General features: G+C 38.6%; 1 protein-coding gene across 5 annotated transcripts in view; it reads left to right on the top strand.

Moving 5' to 3' along the window:
- Nucleotides 1–7,188: 7,188 nt before the first annotated feature.
- The window catches only part of cd276 (CD276 molecule), a 74,753-nt gene continuing 63,754 nt past the window's right edge, over nt 7,189–18,187 (top strand). For 2 of the 5 annotated variants that reach the window (XM_015343783.2, XM_015343782.2), the window contains exons 1-2: nt 7,192–7,476; nt 16,588–16,686. In XM_015343783.2, coding sequence (XP_015199269.1) covers nt 16,641–16,686 — 46 coding nt within the window. In that variant the 5' untranslated portion in view covers nt 7,192–7,476; nt 16,588–16,640. Of the gene's footprint in view, nt 7,477–16,587; nt 16,687–18,187 lie in introns of all 5 variants that reach the window. The other 3 variants (XM_015343785.2, XM_015343787.2, XM_015343784.2) reach the window with 2 other exon arrangements.

Here is an 18,187-nt window from a genome sequence, read left to right as displayed (position 1 = left end):
GAGCAGGCCACTGTTGAAGCCATCATGCAGTTACGCAACTTCGATAGCCCCAGCAGCTCCCTTGTGGCGCAGACGACCATCGCGAACCTGAAGGATGAAAACGATTTCCTCCGTGCTCAAAACAGCAGTCTTAAGGCGGAGCTGAAGTCAACCCAAGAGGGACTGGAGGCGGAAGTGAGAGCAGTCAAGGAGGAGCTGGAGACGGTTAAAGGGGCTTGCCGGTGCAGGGTTGAATCCAGGACAGCGAAGCCCGCTACGGCGGAAGCTGTGCCGGAGCTAGAAGGTGTAACTGTAACTGTAACTAAAGACGAGTTGGATGGTATCGCTGTCTCAAACGAGGAGGAGGTCCCTGCTAGAGGAGATACTGCTGCGTGCATCCCTCTTGAAATTGGCACTGTAATCCTAACTCGGACACTCTAAAATTCTGCTTTGTTTTATTGTGTAATTATTTGTTACGGATTTTTATTTTGCAGTCGGAAGGAGCATCTAGACAACCGTAGCAGTATACTATATACTGAGTTTCTGGAGTTCTCAACTGTATTTCCTCTATGTCTTAATGCCATATTTACAGAAGGTTCCCCAATTAACTTTTGGTTTAGGAAGAGGTATGTTAGACACTGGAAATGTGTACGGATCACGGAGAAATCTGCCACGGTGTCTTTAAGGATTTTTCATCGTGTGTGTGTGTTTTTTTTCCAGGACTTAAAATGGTATGAATCATACCTCAGTGATATATTTGTGGATATGATTACCATAATCACCTTTGTTTTACAGTTACGATCTATTTATTTTAAGCTTCTCTGCCAAGGAGAAGTCTTTATTTTTTTTTTGTTTTGGTAAACATAACAGATTTGGGAGAAAAAAAAGTTTCTTGATATTTTAAAAGAACAAGCAGTTTATTGTTTTCTTTTAACACCGTGTCAAAAATAATTTTCGTGTAAAAATAAAGGCCTTTTTTTGTCCTCACAGATCTCTGTTCTAGTCTTTGTGATTGTAGGATAGGCTGTTGTCAAAGCCTACGTACTGCAGAGCTGAATATGGGAAAGGAAGCAGAGATAACTCCTAAGTGGTGTGGCCTTTTTACAATGGATGGGTTTGCATCACATTCTTACAGCTTCCAAAGAGGAAAACATTCCCAAAAAACATTTACTTGGTGTGATATTGTACACAGTATTTGCAAAACATTTACAAAGTGCTACATGCTGAAATGTTTTACAATAACCATGTTATTGTTGGAATAAAGGTGTTTTTTATTGGAAAAAATGCATCTTTTAGTCCCATAGGTTTATACCTCTCAATCCGCACACGAGGAAAAGTAGAGCATTATGCAACAGGCTTCTGTTTAAAGGGGAACAGTTACAGTAACTACTGTATTTAAAGAGTTATGAAGCTCTATGTGAATGGTTATGAAGCTATGATTTGCTGTATAATGTATGCATGTAAAAAATAGAAAATGGTTATCATCTTTCTAAGAGTATTGTTTATTCAAGTTTGGTAATGACAAATAAGTCTTCTAATTAAAACTAGTGGCTGGTTAAAAGAACATAAGAAATGTTACTTTCGGAAGAATGGCATCTCCAGTTTGCATCTGCCCCAAGGTTAGAGCTTTGGTAGTAGCTTTTGATCTAAGGATCTCATCTGTCTGTGTCGGGAAAGATGCCAGTGTCTCAGCTTCAGGCCCAGGGCTGGGGTAGATTTTTAAATACCCCTCACAGCCTGGGTACAGTGCTTCCTGTTCTAATTTCTAAATGCACTTCTACATAGGCCAGCAGCCATATCACCCTGCAACTCACAACTGGAAACCCACTGAAGCTATGCAGGTGTAAGCCTGGTCAGTACCTGGATGGGAGACCTCCTGGGAAAAACTAAGGTTGCTGCTGTAAGAGGTGTTAGTGGGGCCAGCAGGGGGTGCTCACCCTCTGGTCCATGTGGGTCCTAATGCCAAAGTATGGTGAGGGGGACACTATACTGTAAACAGGCGCCATCCTTCGGATGAGACGTAAAACCGAGGTCCTGACTCTCTGTGGTCATTAAAAATCCCAGGGCATTTCTCGAAAAGAGTAGGGATGTAACCCCGGCATCCTGGCCAAATTTCCCATTGGCCTTTACCAATCATGGCCTCCTAATAATCCCCATCTATGAATTGGCTTCATTACTCTGCTCTCCTCCCCACTGATAGCTGATGTGAGGTGAGAGCTCTGGCGCACTATGGCTGCCATTGCATCATCCAGGTGGGGCTGCACATCGGTGGCGGTGGAGGGGAGTCACCATTACCTGTAAAGCGCTTTGAGTGGAGTGTCCAGAAAAGCGCTATATAAGTGTAAGCAATTATTATTATTATTATTAAAGTGGACTTTCTTTACTGAACTTAAAGCTGTTGCTCACCATTGCACTTTGGTCAAACATTTTGCTCTATCCAGCATACTGGACCATTTCAAAGAACAGTGGAGAGGCACGAATGGGCTCTAAACCACTCCTTAACAATATGTTGTCGTCCACGTCTAACATCAATCTCCCCAACATATGGAAATTGGTAGGGTAGCAGAAATTCTTTGGCATTGTTTCTGTGTTTAAAATGACAAATGCGCTTTTAAAACTGAACACTTGCATCATATTTTAGGTTTTAGCAAGTGGAAAGTTAAGATAGATCTGTTAATGCGCTTAATGATACATGACCACAGAGGGTGAGTCAACTCCTGAACTGTCTGTACAGGGCAGACAGCCTTTTAACTTCCAGAACTCATTCACTTTCAACAGGAGACCAGAGAAGACACCTATCCTATCAGCCAAAGACTTTGCTCGTTCTTCCACTGCAATGTTTTTCATTATGTAGTCAGTGCTTATGTCAAAAAAATTAACAATCATTAATAGATATGGGCTTGCCACCAAAAGATCCGTCTCTCCCCCATGATTCCAAATTGGATGAAGTGATTGGATAATAGATAAGGATTAATTTGTATAGCAAACCAAATTATGTCATTACATATTGGGGTGGTATTTAGTGCTCCTGCCTTATAAATTCAAGGGCATGTGTTTGATTCTGGAGTTTGACACCATGTGGTATTCTTTCTGTGATCCTGTGGGTGTTTGCCATGTACTGTACTCCGGTTCTTCCTAAAGTTGTGTAGAGTAGGTTTGATTGGCTAATATAAATCAGAATATGAGTTTATTTCTAATTAAGATCATATGTTTTTTTAAAGCAAAGCATTTGTTTAAGGAATCTTCATTCTCTTTCCATTATTTTTGTTTTCTAAGAAAGCTGTGTTGTGTTGGAGTATCTAGATTAGAATCACCATGCAAGTTTCTCCAGTATGTACCATTTCAGAAAAAGATTCTCATGCTGAAAAAGAAGAATATACAGTATGATTATAACTCAGGTTTATTGTCCAGGTCTTACTAAATTGGCTTGTTAGCAGTGTTGGCAAACCTTCCTGTGTATGTTTATTGTCTTTACACAATAAACCCATAATAAATAAGTGAAAACAACAAAAAATGTAACTCACTGTAAAATGTGAGTAAAGACATGTCCCTTTTCCACAATTTCAGATTTAGAAAGATCATGGATGTTGTTTTTTTCTTTGTGATTCACAGATGTTGTGAAAATGCATAAAAGCAGGATTTGAAAAATGGATTTGAAAAAAATTCCACTCTTTAATATGCTTCCAAAGGGTAATTGTAGGGACGCGCCCCATACTGAGTCACACTGGCAAGCAGACAGGAAGTAATCTGCTGGAAAAGGCTGATGTGCAGATTTGGAGAACAATGAGTGCGCATATTTTTTAATAGAAAATGCTGTAGATTAACTTGAAATCACCACAATATTTGTGTCTTGTATTACACTCAGTAAATATCTGCATTCCCTTTGTAGATAAGAAATATTATTTTAGTTCACAGTTTTGACATCTGCAACCTACAGTAAGTAAACTCTGAACAATATTTATGACAATTAGATTACACAAAATATTTCCTGTAAATGTCTCCTTACTCTATGTACTAGTAAAATAGAGAATATTTAGGACTTTGAGGGCAATTTTAATAAACTATTTCAAGTTTTTAATTATGTTTTCATGTTTTTTCTCAGCAAAAGAGGCACATTTATACTTTTTACCTTTATAATTTGTTGTCTTTGATAATCTCATCTCATCTCCTGGTGAGGTTCACATTGGTAACTGGCCAGGGAAGAGTAGACCAGAATTCCCTTTCCCCAGTAAGTCTCCAGCTCCTTTGGGAGGATTCCCAGGTGTTCCCAGGCCAGCGTGTGTCCTTCTCCAGGGTCTTTTCCCAGTGGGCATGATACACCTCCAGGAAGAGGTCCCAGGGGACATTCCTCATCAGATTGTTTTTTTCTCAGAATAAACTTTATTTCACAACAAATATATCACAAAAGTACACATTCATGCAAAGTCATGCAATCTCTCATTTCTACTGTATCACAACAGTTCTTTAAAAGGGTGATTGTCTTTTATCAATCAGAGCAAGTGGATGTTGGGGCTGGATTTGCACAATGAAAGAGTCCCTCCAAACCCTATCACTTGCTGTCATCCATGCCTTTCCCCTGTCCCGGCTCTGAAACTGCGCTCGTCCAGTCCTCCGCAGGACTGGACTGTACAGGGCCCACAATCCCTTCCAGCACTCCTTTGCTGTTACGAAGCCCCAGGTCTCACTTCATCCTCCTTCTGAGGTTCACAAGCATCCTCTCCTCCAGCTCCCTCGCTCCCCTTTTCTGTGTGGCGCTGGATGAGAGTGTTCCTTTCGTTCCACAGTCCTTGTTTTGTTAGGGATACCGGCAGCCATAGCAAGTACTGTGTCCCTCTGTCCAATCTGGTCGGTGTGAGCCCCAGCATCTGAGCACCATTTCCACTCCCAGAAGTTGTGTAGTGTTGTCCATTCTGCCCCACAATGCTTTGGCGAAGGGGCGAAGGGGCAGCTCCAGAACACATGCTCCTGTATTTCTTTGAAACAGTGTCCCAGGGGCAATGCGGGTTCCTGGTGACTGAGTGTCTGTAGAGGACCTTTCTGGTCGCCAGCCTTTGGTGCACTGCCACTCAGTTGAGGTCCTTTAGCTTGTTGTCCAGTTCTTTAGGCTGCGTTCTTCTCTGGGAATCCACAGCCTCTCTCTGGCTACCAGTTGCCCTCTCACCGCCTTGTACAGGGCCCTGTGGTTGGTGCAGAGCTCTGGCTTTCTCGTGGGCTCGTACCTCCAGCTCCCCTTGACAGTGTGGGTGTAGGTCTCCGGTCGCTTTTCTGCTTTTGGTCCCAAGAACTGCACCGGTGGGAGGTCGAGTCCATTGACCCTGTCTGGGTCATCCCTCAGGAGAAACCGGTATTGGCGTTTGCCAGTCCAGACACTGAGCTCTTCCCTCACGTCCTGGGGCTGGGATATCACATTCACGTGCCGTGTCAGGAAAGCTGTAACCAGCTCCGTTTGGCACATGGGGGTCATACATTAGAAGCGTGATGGTTTCTCCTTTCTCATGGGTTCCAACCGTGAAATTACAAACTGGAGATTTAGATCCCAGCTCCCTACATTTTTTGTTACCTTCTGGTATCTCTCGTCGGAAAGCCAGGAAAACCTCCATGTACCTTTCTGATCGATTCTGCAGGATGCAGAAGACTTCCCCCTCTGTGTGTTGTAGCAGTACCTGGAGGACAGGCGGCATGAAGTGGCAATGTGTCGGCATCTCCTCTCCCATCTTCTTCCAGTGGAAGTGCACTGTATTCCTGGTGTTCAACATTCCTGAGGAGGGGAACAAACACGAGGCTGTGGTGAAAGACAAGAATAGAGGGAACGAGTCCTGGCCTTGTTTTGCTCGGGGTTACCCCAGCCAGGTGCAGGCGCAGGGAGAGTCACAGGGAGAGAGCCTTCGCTGGTCTTGAGGAGGGAGATGATTACTGGGTTTATTTTGTTGGGGGTAAATGTTATATATACTGTATGACATATGACATTTGCAATGGTTCTTTTTGCCCCCTATTGACAAGTCAGAGGTGAAGTACCCTTGCTTGTATAATACTTTTTTAAAATCCATGCTCATATATACAGTTGGTTGTACTTTATCATGTGTGAGAGAGAATTTGACTGCATTTTGCACTTTTTTTTCCATCTTGGTTCATTTTGCTCTGGAAGCCAGTTATTTTTGTCAACGAGTCAGAAGAGGACGAAACCACAATATCCCAGTTGTGAAACAGGGAAAGGCTGAATTTCCTGTAGAGCACATGATAGCTCCATTTGTTGTCTGGGACAGTCACTCACTTTAGAACCACAGTATATGATTTCTGAATCCTTTGTCTGGGTGTTTCTGTCTGCATAGCCTGCAATATTTTTTTTTAATTGGAAAAGGATTCTATATTGCACTTTGAATGACTATTCTGACTAACCACATAACTACAGCTTTTTATGTTATTCTGTACTTTTCACAATGTGTGTTTGCTAAAGAAAACATGAATTCATCAAAAATAAAAAAACGTTTTTTAAAAAAGAATATACAATGAAGAAAGGGAGCATCATTATATGTGGAATTTTTACAGTTCGATAAGCGCGACATATTTGTACGTTTATTTACAGGACGTCTTTGTGTCTGCATGTCTCTTTGGCTGTTGTTATAATACTGTTGCTTAATAACTACAGGAACACGTAATTCAATCTAGAAAAAAAATAGGGTATTTAATCATATTGTAACGCTCCCGGGGTTCGCCGACGGGAAGAAACAGGCGGGTTGGCAGGACCTTTATTAAAGACGCTGAGGGGGGTTACACACATTTGGACAGTGGAGATACAGCACTGCACTGCAACACATCTTCACAGACACAAGAGGGAAGAGGGCGTCTCCGGCCCTCGCCTTACTATATACGGGCCCCTCAACCCCCAGTTCGCAGCCTGCCTAGCGTGTGCATGGCTACAGCGCCCCACGTGGGCGCTACAATATCAATAAACTTTACTAATCATTTGAATATATGCAAGTTTTCCTATTACACATCTGAAATGGAATCTTTGGATTAAATGTGTATTGCAGCAAAAAAATACAGTACATTACAGACACTGTTAATAACTACTCAAAATGAATTGATCTGAGCAAAAACTCGGCACCTAAGCGCACAAATAGATGAGTAGATATCTGACACATAAAAAGGCACTAAATGGTTAATTTGTATAGGAGGGGGAAACCTTTTTTTTTCCCAGTGCACCAGGAGGGAAAAGTCCTGCCCTGATACATGACATCATGCTGGACAAAAAAGCCGAAAGAGCCGACTAGGAAGGAGGAGTTGGATGATTATTTTTTAGTTCCGAACGGACAGTCACAAATGGCTTCGAGTCTAAAGGCTTTTTAAAACGCCGAGCTTAGACGACACTTTATAACGTTATACCTTGAAGTAACGGAAGTCAGCGGGAATGCATAAATTAAGGGTTGCTTTATGAAGCTTTTTAAGATCACTTTTACTGGCTGAAGGGTGCACTGTGAATAATCTGTTTTCTGGCTGGTAAGTTCTTTGTCTAATTTCAGCATCAATATACTAGTTTTCCAAATAATGGTTCCTTGGATGATATCTTCTCATATCTGAGAGTGAAAGATATGAGAGAGTGAGTTGTAGAGCAATGCAGTTTCCGACTTTTTATGGCTGACGTCCACATTTTTAGCGAATCCCTTTGTTTTGTATTTATTTGTTATTGTACAGTATCTATTTTTCCTCAATAAGATGTCCTCAATCTTCGCATGATAATCCTAAACTGCCTAAATTAAGAATATTAAGTTAATACTAGTTCGTTAAATGAACTGTTGTGAATGATACGCGATTTTATTGTTACATTCGGTCATTCCAATTACTTATTAGAACTAACTTAAAACATAAAATGTAAGTAACTACAGTCTCGGTGCGACTGTTTTGAAATGAAGCCTGTGACTTGTTGAGGTCGGAGCTTTTTCTATAATTAAATATAATAGTCAGCAATAGTAAATTAAACGGACTTTACACTTGATTTTCAGTGAATAGACGTTTTAGATTCTAAGAAAGTGTCATTATTAAAGATACCTGATTCAACTAGAATGAGGAATCTCCATATTCCTAGCAGGATAACAATTTACTTGGTTATACGTAAGCATTGGTAATAACTTGTTTCGGGACGAGACTTTGGGAAAGTTTCATTTCCTTGAAGCCAAGTAAAAGAACTGATTGTCAGTGTGCAGAATCCCCGTGTTTCTCTGCTGATTATTCTACATCCTGTGAAATAACTGAAGTTTGTGAAATTAAAACGTTCTTATACATATTAAAAATGTAAGAAGTACGAAAATTCATTTTTTTGTGAATATCAAAAACACACATTCCCACAAAATATAAATACGCCTAGGGCTATGAATAAAGATCTTTCTTATTCACGTATTATGTATTTTAAGCAATATTACTGTTGCAATATAGTATAGTAATGTTTAGTATAGTAAGTATATTTCTACAATTGTAATGTTAAATCAGGGTAGTTATCATGAATAAACAATAATTAAACAATTAAGCATTCCATAATTCAATGATAGATTAAGATAAAGCTTTAATACATAATTAAAAAAATGCAAGTGCTGAAATGATTTCATGAGTGAACCCCTTATTCTTGTAAACACTTTGATGCCTCATTATAAAACACAGTCTGGTCAGTTTATCAGGATACTGAAGTCTTGGACTGTGCAAAATAAGAATGCCAGTCTTTAAAATCTATTTTACAGTTGGTGTTTCCCCCCTGATGTTAATTTGCTGAAGCTCACTTGTTTGTGCCACAAAAACGATCACTGAAGATATAATCATAATTAATAATTGCTTACACTTATAAAGCACTTTTCTGGACACTCCACTCAAAGCGCTTTACAGGGATCCCCTCCACCACCACCAATGTGCAGTATCCACCTGGATGATGCGACAGCAGTCATAGTGTGCCAGAACGCTCACCACACACCAGCTCTCAGTGGGGAGGAGAGCAGAGTGATGAAGCCAATTTATAGGTGGGAATTATTAAGAGGCCATGATTGGTAAGGGCCAATGAGAACTTTGGTCAGGACGCCGGGGTGTACTCCCGGTCTTTTCGTTCCATTTATTTATTCCATTTTATTAAAAAAAATGGGAATGGTTCTTGTGAATATGCTATTTCATTTTAAAGCTGAGCTTTCAAAGCCTCTTAATGAAAATTACAGATCTCACATTTTATTCTGCCATTTACAGTATTTAAGAATATGATTTCGACACACAGCTGCAACAGCTGCATAGTTGTTATTATATCAATTTCCCAGGGTCCTTGATACAATCAGAGTAGTGCCCATGAGAACTTATTGAGATAGCATTTTAATTAGACATGGTGTGAGACATCATGAATCTGAGCCACAGCTTTTTCCAGAGCTATGCAAGACGTTGAGCAGTTTTAACTAATCCAGCACAATAGAATATAAAAGGATATCTTTTCCATGTATTTATTGTTTATTCAACCAAAATAGAATAAATACACACAATTAGAAATGGAAACATGAACAGAAGCGGAATTCAAGTAATTGGATCTGATTTTATCCTTTAGACTCATTTTAGATTTTGCCTTGTGATGAAGATTAAGTGGTAAAATATACATCTATTCTATAGGTAGCATTTCAAAAGCTTGGATTTATATCTCAATATATCTATTACTCACATTAGCATGTGGAAATGTCATTTTTTTGCCTGGAAAGACAAAACTTTCATCAGTTTTGTGTCATCAGTTTTGCCTGGTGTCAGATATTTGATGTTTGTTATAGCACTTTACTTAGTTGAGTAAAGTGGTTTCCTTGATCTCATGCAGATTTTTTCAGATATATTCATTCAATTAAAATAGAAGGTCAAACTGTGGTTTTGTTGCTATTTAAAAATAGCATCAAGGAACAGTTGGATTTAGGACAGTTATTTTTTAATACTTTTTGCACGTGTCCTAGGTTTTTATAAAACTAAGAAAGCACTCAAAGTTGTTAAATTTGTCTAATTTAGACAGTAATAGGCTGATAACACCAAGTTGGATGAAAACCAATACACTATGTATCATAGTCCTTCCAGCATACTGATAGTTATAGTTACTAATGTGTATGACGTCTCCTGCCTGGTTAAGAGAAGTAGATAAAGTGATAGTTACCCTATGCTTGTGACCTGCATTGGTCTGAGTGGAATATCTCTCTACTTAAAAGGGAACTAATGCAACACATGTATTGTATGATCTGCATGTAGAGATGTGCAATTGTGCTCTGCATATGCATGTAAGGACCACTATTTTGGGGAGGAAGGGTTAATTTCATTATTTGCTGCCTATCCATATAAAACAACCACAAACTGTATTTTTATGTTTACTGCTCAGCATTCATGATTCCTGATACATTTTAAGACGGATCAGGCGTTACATATGATGAATGTTGTTGCTTAAGAACAGTGGAGCGGTGGCTAAGGATCTGCGCCTGTGGCTGGAAGGTTGCTGGCTCAAATCCTGCAGCCGCCAGAGGAATCCTACTCCATTGGGCCCTGGAGCAAGGCCCTTAACCCCAACTGCTCCAGGGGTGCTGACAACGGCTGACCCTGTGCTCTGACCCCAAGCTTCTCTCCCTGTCTATGTGTCATGGAGAGCAAACTGGGGTATGTGAAAAGACAAATTCCTAATTCAAGAAATTGTATGGGGCTAATAAAGTGATGTTATGTTAATTACCAGTTATGGCAGATAAGTAATACTCATAAGTCATTCCTAGTGCTGCTGCTGATTACATCTTAAACTAAAAAAGAACAACAATAATAGCAGTTAGCCTAGATGTTAATATTATTATTCATGGCTTCTGAGTCTTGAATGTGGCTATAGAAAGTGACATGGGTTGTTTCTGGGAAAGTTAAAATGTTGTGCTGTGTGCTGTAAGTGGTTAGTGTTAATATGTAAAGTGATTTACTGTACAGTGCTCTGTAGCCCTTTTAAGATGTGCTTTTAGTCTGTTGGAAGGCCATGTAATGGTCATTTTAGTTTTAATTTATGGTCTTGAATATTACTGCTGGTAAATGACTTTATTACGGAAGCGTACAACAGTGAAGTCTTGGTGAGAAATATTCATTAAAACAGTGATGAATAATTAATAGTATAAAAATGGTGGCACAGTGGTTAGGATTGGTGCCTTGCAGCTCTGGGGCCCTGGGTTCAGTTCCTGGAGTGCTATCTGTGTGATGTTTACATGTTCTCTCTGGGTTTGCATGGGTTTTCTCCGGGTACCCCGGTTTCTTCCCGCAGTCCAAATACACTGGTAGGTTAATTGGCTTCTGGGGAACTTTGTGCCAGTGTGAGTTCATGCATATTTGTGTGCCCTGTGATGGACTGGTGTCCTGTCTAGGGTGTCTCTTGCCTTGAACCCAGTGCTTCCTGGAATAGGCTCTGGACCACCGTGACTCTGAATTAGATAAGCAGTTATTGAAATTGATGTGATGTTCAATTGATATAAAAATGCAGTAATTAATGAAAGTCAGCTTAAAATTGTTCTAATGTTTCTTGACTGGGAAGCTTTACTGGCCTTGTTGTTTTTGAAATTGTTAGGTTTTGAGGTTCAACTTCCTTTAAGCTGCCCTTACCTGCAGTGCCTTCTGTGAATTGCTCTGAATTTACTATGTTAATCGGGGTTTTAGAAAAGTTTTGATTAATGTCAGTAATTTTAAGTTTGTATTAGCATATTAAGTGCACAATTTAGTAAGAAAAGTATGCCATTATTTAGTGAGGGATGAAGCAACAAATCAAATGTAAACATAATGTTAAATTCTAGCTGCTTTAATAAGGCAGTCATTGTTTCTGAATATATAAACAATTCCTAAGAATGTTCTGTAATTGTAAATCAAAAAAGGCTTATTTGTGTAGTACAACATGTCCCGTTTTAAATACACACTTATTTTTTCCACATTGTCCATTTGAATATTTTTTTAAACACAGTCATGTTTTGATTTATTTTTTAAATGATCTGTGTTTTTCAATTGAAATAAGGTCATCAAAAGCTAAGCACATCGCTTTTGACACCACAGACATTCTCTGAGAAAGAGTGTGGCCTTTGGTTTTGAAGTTAGTGCAGCAACAACTACAATACAACCTAGCCCGGAGCTGTAATAGGAAAATACTGTACCTCACAAAAATAAAACCTTGCATCAGCAATCCTATTTATAAAACAGTGAACAAAAATGCAAGGTTGAATATTACTGCTCTCACCACATCCTTTTAAGCTTTGAGAACATATGGAAGCAACAATTAAATGGAAAAATCCTGTTTCAGAAGAAAGTGGTGCTTTAAGAACTATCTTTAAGTTTCTTTCTGTTTTAATGCCCTGGCAAAATAATTTTACAGTGGTAACCAGTAACCTTATTAAGATGCTACTGAAACAATCTCTAGTCCAGTTTCCATACTATGAAAATAATAGAAGAAGTGAATCTTCCAAATTAATTGGAGCTAGTTCTACAGAACACTTGAATCAAGCAAAACCTGGTGTTGAGGTAACTTCATGAGAACTCTTAAAATGATTCTGTCACTGTGGAAAACAAATGTAAATTTATTTAAAAAAATAGAATTTCAGAGCCCATACAAAACATTGATTAACTGGGAAAATACAGTCTCTGCATAAAAAAAGTGTCTCTGCATAAAGAATACAGTTGGTGAAATGTGTGAAATGTAGTTTGTACATTTTTGTATTAATGTGTACTGCAGGAAAATACCATAGTTATCAGTATTAAAAAGTTTCATTTTAGATAGAATGCTAATTTAAATTTGATTACTGTATGTACGTGAATGTGGTGTTTTTAGTCAATTATTAATAATATAAAATGTAATTTATTACTTCCTCTAGGACTGTTCTGCTTCATTATCCAAAACAATGTGGTTTAGCTGTCTTAATTTAAAGAGAAGAATGTTAGGTTTTTGACTAAAATCAAAAGCTTTGATTAAAATTGTTTGTATGCATTAACATACACAAAACACTAAATGTAGTGGAACAAAATGTGGTCCCTCCACAAAGCTGAGTAAATATTGTCCAAAACTATTATAAGAACATGACGTTTTGTTATCCAACTCAATAATGTTTTTAATGTGCCATGTAAACCCTTATTGACCCATTTTGACAGTTTAGGCTGATCTCGTCAAATCGTAGAAGGTACATAAGGCTAGGTCTGGTCAGCACTGCAAAGGGACAGACACCTCTAAGGAAAATGAGGTTGCTGCTGCAAGTGGCATAGATGGACCAATATACAATCACTTTATTGGCCATATCCAATTTCTTGCATTAGGTATTCATCTCTTCACATACCCCAGCTTGCTCTCCAAGAGACACACAGACAGGGAGAGAAGCTGGGGGTCAGAGCGCAGGGTCAGTCATTGTACAGCACCCCTGGAGCAGTTGGGGTTAAGGGCCTTCCACTGGGGCCCAACGGAGTAGGATTCCTTTGCCAGCTGTAGGATTTGAACCAGCAACCTTCCAGCCACCGGCACAGATCCTTAGCCACAGAGCCACCACTCCGCCCCCCTGACTTCATGGTCAGGATTGGTTTTCAACTGACATAGTCCTAACTATTTTGTCATAAAATTCCATTGCACTATTTTGGTTGTTAAGGTTTTGGTTGTTAATCCCAGTATCCTGGATAAATTCGTGGTGGGCTTGCACAGTCTGTGCAGTCCAGCTGATCTGTCATGTAGTGGGACCCTTGGAGGATTAGTGCCATGTGTCCCAAATGGGGGAGGAAGTGGATACCATCCTATATATTTGTATGTACTGTATAAACTGTACAGTGGGCTCAAGAATTATTGGCACCCTTGATAAAAATGAACAAAAAAGTTGCTGAAAATAAACACCACAGACACAGACTTATATTTTATGCCCAAGAAATGTGAAAACTGTAGGCTTTTATTCAAATAGTTATTTCAAAACAAATGTTTTTAAATGAGTAAAACTATTTTTTGTTTCTAAAAACATAGGTATCAAACTTATTGGATCCCCTACATTTTTTAAAAGAAAATCTGAAATGAAATTCTGTTTATTTAGATACAACTCACCCCTAAGGAAATGAGCTTTTGGGCTTCCTGTTTTGCTAGGGTATAAAAAAAAGATGACACAAATGAGAAAATCTTTTGTCATCCATCACCATGGGGAAGGACAAAGAACTGACAAATAAAAGAGGCAAATGTCTGCATGTCTATTTCATTAAATGCCTATATAAATACAAGGAATTATCATTATAGATGGGTACTATTATTATATTCACATATGTGTGATATGTCTTTGTACAGTGTACATAAGTTGGGAGTTGATATGATGCTCTCATTAGACTGTCTCGTTTAAAGTGTTTATTGCAGGAGCTCTGAGCACTGCCAAATGAATGGATTAACTCGCTCTGGTGAATCCAACTTATTTTGAACAGAGCTACGGTCCCTGAGGGGAAATCCTAAGCAAATGAGTTTATGTGTTTCCCCACCTTATTTCCTCTGGCATGATTGTTTCCTGATGGGCTGACTAAGGGCAAGATGTAGCAGAGAGTGTGTGGAACAGGAGTGAGGCAGATGTTCTTTCTGTCTCTGGAGGAAGTGGTTCTACAGTATGTAAAATGCTTGATGCTTCAGCAGTTTTTGGCGAGATTTTTTGATAGATTCATGGCTTAATTTTCAACCAAAGTTTAAAATTGAAGGGGTTAAATGCATGTATTTGGCAGAGAAACATTTGATATTCTAGAAGCCCTTAGAGGCTTTTTCAGCTTGTTTTTGGGAAGCTTTTTTAACTGCTGAAAAGCAGCCTCCCCTGAGGCATTAACTGTATTAATGAATGAGTGGATTTATTGCTGAATCATTTCTAACCTTTGAAATTAAGACGGCTTTCATGTGCTTACTAGTGTGAATTGCAAGTGGAAGTTTTCTCTTAATGTGTCCTTAGCCTGGAGGGATTAATCATGAAGAGTAACATTACAGCCCTTCCTAGTGTAGGTAGCTTGCTTGGCTGTTTCCTGTAGAGCCTTAGAGGTCTGTCCACAACTATAACTCCTCCCCTGCCTAATTAGTAGGATGAATCTGGAGATGCCAAGTTGGCACATGTTGACTGAAGTGCTGTTTTATATAGACACTTAGACACTTTAGGCCTGCGCTTGCTAAGGTCTGCTATGTAGGAGACTCACGATAGCTGAGTAATTATCAACAGAAAGTTTCTAAAGCGCACGTGAAATTGGAACGGAGCAAGGACAGCTTTGGGAAAAGCTGGCCTTCAAGAAAGCATACCCCTTGTCCCTTGGATGAATGTCACTTACAAGGAGATTATATATAAAGCTGAATAAAATAAAGAAAAACAACTTATATTTAAATTAGCACATTGATAGGGCCGGTGCGGTGGCTCTGTGGCTAAAGGTTTGCTGGTTCGTATTCCACGGCCAGCAGAGGAGGCCCTTAACCCCAACTGCTCCAGGGTCGCTGTATAAATGGCTGACCCTGTGCTCTGACCCCCAGCTTCTCTCCCTGTCTGTGTGTCTCATGGAGAGCAAGCTGGGGTCTGCGAAAAGACAAATTCCTAATACAAGAAATTGTATATGGCTAATAAAGTGCTCTTATCTTAATAGAAGAAAATTGTACATTGTAGAGTGTATAATGATATAAGCTTTGGTATAATTTACTATGGTGTGTTTGCTGCAGCTTGACAATATTTGTTGATCCTTGCTATACTGTGTTTGTGCATACTTCTTTCCAAAATGCACTATTAGTGAATCTGTAACATAAAACTTTTTCAAAAAGCAATATGACCCAAAGTTGGTAAAACTTTCAACATCAGATTTAAAGCTGTTATTTAAAGGTCTGTCTTTTTAAAACTGAAGCAATCAAAACATTTCATAATCAGCTCATGCACTAAAGATTTTTTTTTCTGATGAGAATCCAAAGCTCTTTGAGTGATGTCAGACTGAGAATCTCTCTTAAAAGTAATTTGTTGTGACTGTTTTTGTACTTAAATTATATATAATAAAAGTATGGTAGCAGTTACATGTGTACTTCTCTGTGGTCTAACAGGTCTGCTTAATTCAATTATATAATTGTTTGCAGAAGTTGTTGGACACCTAAAAAACACACTGCGAGTAAAAGGGTAAAAAATAGATAAACTAGTAAATTGTACGTCCATGACTACAGTGTGTTACTAAAATATTGTGAAACAAGACTGAGCCATAAAGGTTTAAAAATAAAGTGCAGGCCTTAGTCCTCATTCAGCAACAATTCAATCCTGGCAACATTCCTGAAACCTGACACTAAATTTGTAGTTCTGCTTGTCCTCTAAACGTGGCAATTTAGTAAGTTTTTTTTTATTCTTCTATCTTTATATTCTGTGTAGTTGCAGTATCCTTCCATATCACAATTAAAATTTTTATACTACACAATAAAGATTTTTGTCATGGTTTTTAAAAAAAAGTATAATTATGGCAAAGCTTGGGACCATAATGGACTGTTGCCTAAACAATGTATCTCTATTGGCTGTCACATTTAATGTATACATGTGTATATATATATTTTAATAGGCTATAACGTGCATTGGTTGACTTGCATTCTTCAAATTATTGTCCTCGTTTTTTTTTTGCCAGGTCAGTATTTGAAGAGACGTTGTGGAAAAGAATTCTTGATTACTGCCTTCAGAATGCTCCTCTTCCTTATCCCAGCTCTGCTTGTAGTGAGAGTCTTTGGTGAGTTCTGTCAGATCTAATTATTCTTTAAAAAACAGACCTTTTAGAAAGCACAATCTGAACGTTCAGATATAAGGAGTTCATTTTAAAGATGTTTGTATTTCAAGTGTTACTTTGTGTTAAATATTTATAAATCTAGGGCCTGTTTTTGGTCCCTGGCCAAAGTACTGGTCCCAGGATAAATATCCCTGTGGCTGTTTATCAACTTCAAAGTCGTGGAGTGTTATTGACTTTGCAACGGGATTTTGGCACCATGCTTTGCAGAGGGTTTCAGTGCTTGCAACAGTTGCTGAATCAACTTTGAGGCATGGGCTTTTTAACATTTCTTACTAAAGAGATTTTTATGATGGCATAAAATGCATTAGTTTCTTGCATTTGATGACACCCATCTGGAGGGGGCTGTTTTAAGCACGGCCTGCAGGGCAGTTCATTCTAGAGATTATAGGGGGCATCAAGACATAACTTTATGCCCTAGTTTATTAGCTTTTCCAGCTTATAACATTTCTAAGAGAACATGCAATACTTATAATGTTAAATGGTCATGATACAGTCTCCCAACCTGAATTTCTGTAGGTTACAAAGAATTTGGAAGTTTGGGTTGTATACTGTATACAGTACAGGGCATTAGAATGTCTTCTAAGACATTCTTCTAAGACATAAGACATTCTAAGACATTATGTCTTCTAAGACACTCATTTCACAGTTCTTTAATTTCCCCCCTTTAAGCTTAACTTTAACTTTTTAAAGCCTTTGAAACAAATAGTTCTTTTATAAAGCAAGACTTTCTACTTTCTTCTAGGATGAAATTCAATTTAAGCTTATTATTCTCTATCAGTGGTACTAAGTCTAATTTGAATTTACTCAAATTGTCTTTTATAGATTGTCTTTTATAGACAATTGGAGGCAAGCTGAGCGTAGATTCACTTGCAATAAACCATGCATAATAAAACCTCAATTGTTGAAAACTGCTTAATCACTTGAACACATTAAGTATTGCAATTAATGGTACAATGGAAATAATTAAAAACCAGGTACGTTATGATTATTCCAATGATCCCTTAAAAGGAAAACTTAGACACTTAAACATTCATGTCTGCAATGTATGGTTTTTATAACCGCACTATAGTGCCATATGCTGCATAAACAGAGTTTCTGTGGAGTTAGTGGTCTGTAATTAATGGCATGAAATACCCCTGATTGGTGCTTTAAATTCAGTAGATGAAAAAATGGCATTCTCCATTAAATAGCCTTATTAACCAGTGTAACACCCCTGGTTTGTGACTTACTAAATGTGAACCTTGGATTGCTTTTCATGGGTGCTTGTGATTTGTATTGAAATTGAAGGCGCTTTTTATGAAAGACCACTGAAAGAAAGCTGCTAAAATGAAATATTTGTTTCTTTTACGATTGCCTTCCTTACCATAATTTTCCATTTAAATAACACTGAAATCATTAGGATCCTGTGGAGTGATGGACCTTTACGTGTAATTAAGAACATACC

Source organism: Lepisosteus oculatus, chromosome 5, assembly GCF_040954835.1.
Source record: "Lepisosteus oculatus isolate fLepOcu1 chromosome 5, fLepOcu1.hap2, whole genome shotgun sequence".
In the NCBI taxonomy this organism is placed as follows: Eukaryota; Metazoa; Chordata; class Actinopteri; order Semionotiformes; family Lepisosteidae; genus Lepisosteus; species Lepisosteus oculatus.
The sequence above is the reverse complement of the archived record's forward strand: the minus strand, read 5'-3'. Positions and strand labels throughout refer to the sequence as shown.